This window comes from Sapajus apella, unplaced genomic scaffold, assembly GCF_009761245.1.
Source record: "Sapajus apella isolate SASKATOON/1434 unplaced genomic scaffold, GSC_monkey_1.0 scaffold48, whole genome shotgun sequence".
In the NCBI taxonomy this organism is placed as follows: domain Eukaryota; kingdom Metazoa; phylum Chordata; class Mammalia; order Primates; family Cebidae; genus Sapajus; species Sapajus apella.
The window spans coordinates 7,328,281-7,337,544 of record NW_022436988.1 but is presented as its reverse complement, the minus strand read 5'-3'; the positions used below and the strand labels follow the sequence as shown (position 1 = coordinate 7,337,544).

The 9,264-nt window shown below is 61.1% G+C and overlaps 1 protein-coding gene across 1 annotated transcript in view; it reads left to right on the top strand.

The window, feature by feature from the left end:
* The first annotated feature begins 1,763 nt into the window (after nt 1-1,763).
* The window catches only part of MYO15B (myosin XVB), a 38,061-nt gene continuing 30,560 nt past the window's right edge, over nt 1,764-9,264 (top strand). The window contains 12 exon segments of the mRNA XM_032241680.1: nt 1,764-3,913; nt 4,257-4,320; nt 4,536-4,645; nt 4,801-4,875; nt 5,222-5,333; nt 5,599-5,702; nt 5,858-5,921; nt 6,031-6,144; nt 6,285-6,446; nt 7,611-7,724; nt 7,836-7,894; nt 7,975-8,107. Coding sequence (XP_032097571.1) covers nt 1,779-3,913; nt 4,257-4,320; nt 4,536-4,645; nt 4,801-4,875; nt 5,222-5,333; nt 5,599-5,702; nt 5,858-5,921; nt 6,031-6,144; nt 6,285-6,446; nt 7,611-7,724; nt 7,836-7,894; nt 7,975-8,107 — 3,246 coding nt within the window. The 5' untranslated portion in view covers nt 1,764-1,778.

Sequence of the window (9,264 nt, the reverse complement as noted above, 5' to 3'; positions counted from 1 at the left end):
AATAGAAAGATGGGGAAGGGTGAGAAAAGACAGGTTCCAGAAACGGAAGCAAAGTGGCTCTCAGAGCTGGAGATCTGCTTATTTTCAAAGACAAATGAATTTGAAGAGGCACTGAGTTTATTTTTATTTTTTTATTTTTTGAGACAGAGTCTCACTCTGTCACCAGACGCCAGGCTGGAGTGCAGTGATGCAATCTCAGCTCACTGCAACCTCCACCTCCCGGGTTCAAGCGATTCTCCTGCCTCAGCCTCCTGGGTAGCTGGGATTACAGGTATGTGCCACCACACCTGGCTAATTTTTGCATTTTTAGTAGAGACAGGGTTTCACCATGTTGGCCAGGCTGATCTTGAACTCTTGACATCAGGCGATCCGTCCGCCCTGGCCTCCCAAAGTGCTGGGATTAAGGTATGAATCACCTCGCCCGGTCAGGATCTATTTTGGATGTAAAAACTTATCAATAAGGAATTGGTTCAACCATGGTGCATTTATTTGCAAGGGAGGAGGGAGGAAAGAAGGGAGGAAAGCGGACTGGGTCTTTATGGTATTATTTTGAAATCACCAGTTTACGCTGTTAGGCAAAAAAGGCAAAGTGGAGACCCCTGAGCTAAATAAGCTGCCACTTGTGCTAAATGGGGAAAATGTAATATTTGCTTTTCTAGCAAGGAGAGCTTTGGAAGGAAATACAGAAATGGGTAACCTCAGGGGAGCACTGAGTAGCTGAGGGTCAGGAATGGAAGGCTTCTGCCTTGTGATTTTTGGATGTTTGAATGATGTGAATGTATTACCTGTTTAAGGAATAGATATTTTTAAAACACAATCACTGGGGCAATCGGGAATTTATGGGGTGTGGTTCTGTTTCACGACTCCAAAGAGGGATTCAGGCATGTTTTACAACAGCTCAAGAGGTACATTTGGCCGGGCGCGGTGGCTCAAGCCTGTAATCCCAGCACTTTGGGAGGCCGAGGCGGGTGGATCACGAGGTCAAGAGATCGAGACCATCCTGGTCAACATGGTGAAACCCCGTCTCTACTAAAAATACAAAAAATTAGCTGGGCATGGTGGCGCGTGCCTGTAGTCCCAGCTACTCAGGAGGCTGAGGCAGGAGAATTGCCTGAACCCAGGAGACGGAGGTTGCGGTGAGCCGAGATCGCGCCATTGCACTCCAGCCTGGGTAACAAGAGCGAAACTCCGTCTCAAAAAAAAAAAAATAAATAAAATAAAAAAAAATAAAAATATAAAAAAAGTTAAAAAAAAAAGAGGTACATTTATGTTTTATGCACTTTGTGGTAAATTGTATTCCACAATTGAAAAAAACAAAACCCCTAATGAGGCATGGAGTGCTGCCGTGTGCCAGGTGAGCCTGGTCCCAATCCCTTGGAACCCCCAGGAGGAAGAGGCCCAGAGAGGTTCTCTGACCCTTCCCTGCTGGGCAAGCACTGAGGTGGAAGCGGAGCAACAGCCCCCTCAGTCTGGCGCGGTGCCAGGCTGTCCTGGCTGGCAGCACCTCCCGGTGGCACGGTTCCCCTGTCCTCAGCTGCGGCGTCTCCTCTTTCCTGGGCGCCTCTGCTTCATTGTTGGCCAAGGGGGTCAGGACCCGCCGCCTTCTGCATTATTGATGTTCCTGTAAGGCGGGCGCCCCGGGGAGTAGAAGGAGTCCGTAGCCCCAGCGAGAGCAGAGCCGGGGTGGTGCACTGCGCAGAGGGTCACCGCGGGCGGACAGATCCCCGGGAAGGGGAGAGGACCTGGGCCCCGGGAAACCCATCTCCTCTGGGCCAGCCATGGGCAGGAACCAGGGCAAAGCATCCCAGCGCCTGGCGAGACCTGGGAGGCCAGCTTCACGGGAGCAGGAGTCAGGGTCAGCCAGCGCGGACAGCGCGCCCAGCCGCGAACGCAGGTACGACCGCTGTCAGGCGGACAAGGCGAGACCGGCCGCTGAGCGCGCCACCGCCAGAGGCCAGGGGACCGCTGGTGGCCGCAAGAAGTCTACCGCAGAGGAGAACGGAGGCTGCAGACGGCCAGGGGCTGGGTCGCCCCCAGAGGCCCAGGAGAGGCAAGGCAGTGCGCGGCGTCAGGGACGCGGGCCCAGGGACGGCCGCGGGGGGCGCCTGGAGGAGGGGAGCCTGTCCCGAGAAGAGCGGGGCGGCCGCCGCAGGAGGAAGGGGAAGGGGAGGGAGTCCTCGGCTCGGTGGGACCACTGGGCGCCCCGGAGCCTCTATGGGGACACGTCGGGCGGGGACAGAGGCAGCTCCTGTCCGGACAGCGAAGCCCGCGAGGCCCCGGAGAGCGGCAGCCAGTGCGGCGGAGCCCGAGAGCTGCGGCCCACGCCGGAGCCTACGGACACCGGCTCGGAAGGGACGAAAACCGGGCCGGAGTCAGCGCTGGACCCAAGCAGCGACGGCCTGGACAGCGACGGGCCCCGGGCACATCCCCGGAGCCGGGTAGGGTCGTCGGGGGCGGGGCCCCTGGGAGCCAGCGAGCATTCCGGGGGGGACTCCGACTCGAGTCTGCTGGGAGCCGGACCTGGACGGGGCCCCCGGGGAGCTACGGCCTCCAGGACCTTCGAGGGCAGCTCGCGGTCTCCACAGGACACTGGGCTGGCCCAGGACGCGAGCGACAACCGGGCGCAGCGGGGCGCCAAGCCAGAAACAGGGGAGGGCTCGACGGCCCGGGCTTCGCGCCGCCAGGTCGGAAAGGCTTTGGGGCCGGTGCCTTCGGCCGCAGGCGAGGGCGAAACGGGAGCCGCAGCGGGAGAGGGGCCGGACGAGCCAGCCCCGCTGGCGTCCCTCCTGGCGGTCCGCAGGCTCCTCGCGAGGCCCCCGCCAGGCGCCGCTTCCCAGGTGGTGGGCCCCCGCCGCCTTGGCCTCAAGGAGCGGCTCCGGCGTGTAGCGCGAACCCTGGGCCTCCTGAGCTGGCTGCGGCTGCAGCTGAAGCTGAGGCCGCCAGAGGGCGAGGGCCTGGGGGCGGGCCCATGGGAGAGTGAGGGGCGGGGCCACGAGAGAGGGGACGAGGGGCGGGGCTGCGGGAAGGCGGGCGGTGGGCGGGGCCGCGGGAAGGCGGAAGATCGGCGGGGCCACGGGAAAACGGACGAGGGGCTGGGCTACAGGAGAGCGGATGAGGGGCGGGGTCACGAGAGAGGTCACGAGGGGCGGGGCCGGGGGAGACCGGACGAGGGGCGGGGCCCTGAGCCCGGTCTGCGGCGCCGTCTAGCATTGCGCCTGGCGGGCTTAGCAGGGCTTGGGGGTAGCCCGACGGCTCCCCCTGGCGGCCGCTCGCGCCCCCTGCAGGTCCCGAGAAGCCCAGTCCCCGACGACACTTTCGACCAGGGGGACGGGACTCCAGATCCCAAGTTCGCGGTCGTGTTCCCCAGGATCCACAGGGCAGGGAGGGCGTCGAGCAGCCACAGCTCTGGAGAAGCGTCCGCGTCCGCCGATGTCCCCACGGGGGAAGGCCGAGGTTGGCCTGGTGCAGGAGCGGCGGGGCACAGTGAGGGGCGCAGGGCGAGCGGGGAAGGGGTGTCCTGGCCTCATCCGGGCTCCCTCCTCGCCCCGACTGCCCCCGACGGGCCCTCTCTCGACGAGAGCGGCTCCAGCAGTGAGACGGAGTCGGAGACCGTGGACGACGAGCCCCCGGTGCACTGGGCGCAGGGCTCCGGCCCCCGCGAGGGTCCTGGGCTTGGCGCCGCGGTGCTGCTGCCCCGACTCGCCCTGGAGACCCGCCAGCAGCGGGAGGGAGACCTGGGCCCGCGCGGGTCCCTGAGGGAGCGGTGGGAGCCAGAGGATGAGGCCGAGGCGGTGCTGGAGCGGGATCTGGAGCTGAGCCTGGGGCCGGGCCTGGAGACGCCGCCCTTCCCCGGTGCCGAGAGCAGGAGCCTTGCAGACGGCCTAGAAGACGCTGAGGACCTGGCCCGGCTGCGGTGAGCCGGCGCGGTGCCAAATCTGCCATCCCTGGCTCACAGTTCCTCATACCCCATCCTGCCCTCATCTTTATGAATTGCGTGGAGACCCTTATTGAATCCTTAGAAGGATGGGCTTGAGCCCTTCTGGCAGGAAGGGGCAGGTGGGGGCCACAGGTGCTACTCCGCAGGACTGCCATTCTAATTAGTACAAAGTTTCCCTCGGGTCAGCGCGAGCCCTGCTTGTAGCCTCCATTTTATGGATCAGGCTCTAGGAGGTTAAATGATTTGCCAGAGGTGTCCCTGCAGTGGGTGGCAGAGCTAACCCACAACCTCCTGCAGTCACAACCTGTTGTCCCCACAGGCTGGTGTGTGACAGCTCTGTGCTGCTGTGCCTCAAGAAGAGATTTCACCTGGGCCGCATCTATGTATGGGGGGCCATGGGGAGGAACAGTGTGCTGGGATCCCCTTTTCTCTGGGGCAGAGGGCTCCCCAGCACCCCTGGAGCTTCTCCTTCCTCTTCCTCCTGGGCTGGGCAGTGCACCCTCTCTGGGGCCCTGCAGAGCAGGGCTGGGGGACTGGGTTCCGTTTGCATTCCCCCTGCTCCCTCCACATGCTGATGAGAGCTTGTTTTCCTCCCCAGACCTTTGGGGGACCCCTCCTGCTCGCTCTGAACCCCCACCGGCCCTTGCCTCTCTTCTCACCTGAGGTCCAGGCCAGCTACCACCCGGGGAAGGCCCCCAGCACCACCCCGTATGTGACTCTGCCCCATTGACCCTCTGCTCACCTCCCAGGCAGCCCAGTCCCTGCATGTCCCCTTGACTGGGGTCCCAGGGCCTGTGAGCACCTCTGCTATACCTCGGAGGGTCCCAGGTCCCCATGTCTGGCAGCCTTCTCATCTCCCTCAGGCACATCTTTGCCATCGTGGCATCAGCCTATGACCTGGCTCAGAATACTGGGCAGGACCCCTGCATCCTCCTGCGGTGAGTGGTGGCTGTCCTGCATGGCTGAACCCACGGGCCACACTGAGGGTTGGTGGGGCGCAGCTGAGGTCTGCACTTGAAGCCACTGGTCTTCTCCACCGCCGGGCTATAGTTCTGGGCTTCTTAGGCTGAGCTCCCGGCTGAAATCATCGCATGAGCCCCTGGAATCTGAAATCTTGGGGACTTTTTTCTGTTGGGTCTCTCCCTGCCCTGGGGCTATATTTCCTCATTTCTGGGGGTCTCCCCAGGCTAGCTGTCACTTCTTGTGGCACATCCCACTTCCTGGGTTCAGTGGGGTGGTCCTACGTGCCCCTCCCTGGAGACCCTACCAACCAACACACCTTAGCTCTTCCCAATGCAGTGGGCACAGCGGCTCAGGGAAGACGGAAGCCGCCAAAAAGATCGTGCAGTTCCTAAGCAGCCTCGAGCAGGATCAGACGGGGAACCGAGGGTGTCAGGTGAGGGCCAGGCTAGAGGCACCTCATGGGCTGAGCTGGCCATCTGTCCTCCCTCCAGGGTATAGCTGACCATGTCTGAGGGACCATCTTTCTCCTTTCAGCCAAGAGAGGGGTGGTCTACAGGCCTCTGGTGTCTCCTGGGGTCAGCTGCAGGCACCGTTCTTTCTGATGTGACTGACGCCTCCCTGAACCTGCCCCCAGCTGGGATGCCTGCTGATGGGGGCTACTGCTGCCCAGGGATGCTTGAATGCCCCTCCCTGTACAGGTGGAGGATGTGCTGCCCATGCTCAGCAGCTTTGGCCATGCCAAGACCACCCTCAATGCCAACGCCAGCCGCTTCGGCCAGGTCTTCTGCCTCTACCTACAGCAGTGAGTGGCAGGGTTACAGGGGCACCTATGATCACTTACTCTTGCTGGGTCGTTGGTCTGCTTCCCTGGGGTCCAGCCCTGGTGGGGCTTCTTCTGCCCAGGGCCCCTGGGTGGTCTGCATCCTGGGCACTCCCACCAGTCTTCTGTGCCCACAGAGGGGTCATCGTGGGAGCCTGTGTGTCTCATTATCTACTTGAGACCTCCAGGGTGGTGTTTCAGGTAAGGGTGGCCCTTCTGTTCACCCCTCCCCAGTTCCCAGAGTAGGAAAGGCAGAGGGGACCACTGACCCCCCAGGCCACTGAGTCCCTAAGCCAGTCCTGCCCCTAAGGCCCAGGCTGAGCGGAGCTTCCATGTCTTTTACGAGCTGCTGGCAGGGCTGGACTCCGTGGAGCGGGAGCGGCTTTCCCTGCAAGGACCAGAGACTTACTACTATCTCAACCAGGTAGGGGGTGCCCTTGCAGTGCAGCGGGGAGAAGGCCTGCCCAGAGAAGGATCTTGGCCCAGAGGTCTGAGAGGCAGCCGGAGTAGAGGGAGACTATGAGGGGGCCGGCCCTGTCCCCTCACCCCTGCTGTGCTCTGCAGGGCCAGGCCTGTAGGCTCCAAGGCAAGGAGGATGCCCAGGACTTTGAGGGGCTGGTGAAGGCACTGCAGGGGCTGGGCTTGTGCCCCGAGGAGTTGAATGCTGTCTGGGCTGTGCTGGCTGCCATCCTGCAGCTGGGCAACATCTGCTTCTCCTCCTCAGAGGTGGGCTCCCCCGTGGGCAGGGGCCATCCGGGTGCTGGGTCTGCAGAATCAGGGCAATGGTGATGATGCTAAGCACTTGTGTGTAGACGACTAGAGAGCGCTGGGCTGCCCTGGAAAGTGGGCAGATCCCCACCGTGTAGCTCAGAAAGCTGAGACCTGGAGCGCCTCCATCTCTCCCAATGTCTGCCACCCCTAAGAACATCTGGCATTAAATAAGCAGCTATGGCCAGGAATGGTGGCTTACACCTGTGGTCCCAGCACTTTAGGAGGCCGAGGCAGGAGGATTGTGTGAAGCCAGGAGTTTGAGACCCGCCTTTGCAACTGGAGAGACCCCATCTCTGTCTCCCTTTTTATTTTTAAATAAAGTCCGGGCGTGGTGGCTCATACCTGTAATCCCAGCACTTTGGAAGGTTGAGGTGGGCAGATCACTTGATGTCAGGAGTTTGAGACCAGCCTGGCCAGCATGGTAAAACCCCATTTCTGCTGAAAATACAAAATTTAGCCGGGCTTGGTGGCGCACACCCATAATCCCAGCTACTTAGAAGGCTGAGGCAGGAGAATTGCTTGAACCCAGGAAGCAGAGGTTGCAGTGGGCTGGGATTGCACCATTGTACTCCAGCCTGGGCAACAGAGTGAAACTTGGTCTCAGAAAAAAAAAAAATTAGCTGGGCATGGTGGCATGCACCTGTAGTCCCAGCTACTGGGGAGGCTGAGGTGGAAGAATTACCTGAGCCCAGGAGGTGGAGGTTTCAGTGAGCCAAGATTGTGCCACTACACTCAATCCTGGGTGACAGAGTGAGACCCTGTCTCAAAAAAAAAAAAAAAAACAAAAAAAAGAAATAAGCACCTATTACGTGTCCAGCACTGTGTAAATCACCTTGCATTTGGTTTCTAAGTTAGTTTGCCGGAAAGTCCTCTGGCAAGGGTCACTGCTTTCCCTTTAGCAGTGAGGCCATGGGGGCAGGAAGGAAGGGGCCTGGCCAGAGCCATCTGAAGAGGGAAAGTAGGACTTGTTCCCAGGGCCCTGGGAACCAGAACCCGTCTCCTAACGACCCAGATCCCCTCATGTGACACATCTCCCCTTTGGGTGGCAAAGCCCAGCCTGCAATGGGAGTGTGTCCATTTGTGAAGCAGAGCTCTCCCTGTCCCTCCATCTCTGTGTAGCATGAGTCCCAGGAGGTGGCTGCTGTGTCCAGCTGGGCCGAGATCCACACAGCAGCCCGGCTGCTGCGCGTACCACCAGAGCGCCTGGAGGCGGCTATCACCAGGAGGGTCACGGTGAGCCTGAGGGTCCCGGGGAGAGGGGCTCAGCTTGGCCAACCCGCAGGCTGAGTAAGCACCATGAGGGCTGCGGGCCTGACACACAGCTGTGCCTCCTCTGCCCTCCAGGAGACACCCTATGGCCAGGTCTCACGATCCCTGCCTGTGGAAAGCGCTGTTGATGCCAGGTGGCCCTGGAGACGGGTGAGAGCCGGAGCAGGGCACGGGGCACAGCTCTATGTGGCTCACCCGCCCATCGTGCCCACAGGGACGCCCTGGCCAAGGCCCTGTACTCACGGCTCTTCCACTGGCTTCTGAAGAGGACCAACATGTGGCTGGCACCGCCAGGGGAGGGAGGCAGCATTGACACCATCACTGTCGTGGATGCCTACGGCTTTGAGGTTACACCTTGGGGTGGGGTCCAGGACAGGGGGTGCTCATATAATTCAGATGGATTTCTGGGACCCCCACAGCTCCAGCTCTCCCTGGGGGCGCTCGAGAGGTACTTGCCTGTCGGGCAGGGCGCCTTCAGGGCTCCTTGTGCATCTGCTGGGCTGAGCCTGCTGAGTGGGGCGCAGGGATGGAGAGGAAAAGTTGCAGGCGTGTCTCCAGGGCTTTAGAATCTCTTGACGACTCAGGCTGGCTGCATGCCTTAAGGGGTCTCGCTTCCACATATCTCCAGAGGACGAGGCCCCTGCCTCACACCCACATTCTTCCAAGCATGGCCTCTGCTCCCTTCTCTGATCCCCAGCTGAGCAGCCTGGGCTGCCTGGGCCCGGAGTGACCCTACCTTCTCTGGGATGACTGGGGCCAGCCCCGGCTCCATCCTGTCCTCCTGCTGGGAGGAGTTGCTTAGTACAGCAGACAGGAGCAGAGGCTTGGACAGGTCCTGCCACTCACTAGCCGTGTGGCCCTGAGCAAGTGAATGATCCTGTCTGAGGTCCAGCATTCCCGTGAAGTAGAAACCCTAACAGGGCCAGTCTTATGAGTTTCATGAGAGAGCTGTGTGCTCCAGGGCAGCCATTCTGGCCCACTCTGGCTGGTCCTGCCTTTGGTGTGGCCTGTCCTGCCTGGCCTTGCAGACACAGGAGCCTCAAAGGCAGAGGAAGGCAGAGGCCCCAGCGTGGGCCTGCCCACAGCCCCACCTCCCCCACACCAGGCGGAAGGGAAGAGGGAGAGTCCCCCAGTCGCTCTGAGTCAGCAGGGGCTCTGCACCCCTTTCCCCTTCACAGAGGATCCTGCCGCCTCGGGACAGCCAGGAGGGGGCTGGAGGGAGAGGAGGTGGCCCCTGCAGTCAGTCCCTGGACGGGCACTATACATGGCCCCCTGTTCTGTCCCAGGCTCCACAGTGGGTTCTTGTGACTGTGCCCTCCCTACAGCTGAGCTTCTGTGTGTGTGTTTCAAGGGTGCACAGGCTGCATGAGCCTTCCTCATAGAGTGCTGAGGGAGCAGAGGAAGGAGCCTATAATCCCTATTAGAGGAAGGCTGGAAGGCTTCCCGGAGGCAGCAGCCTGGAGCCCTGCTCATAAGGATGCGGGACTCTGATAGCCAGCCTGAT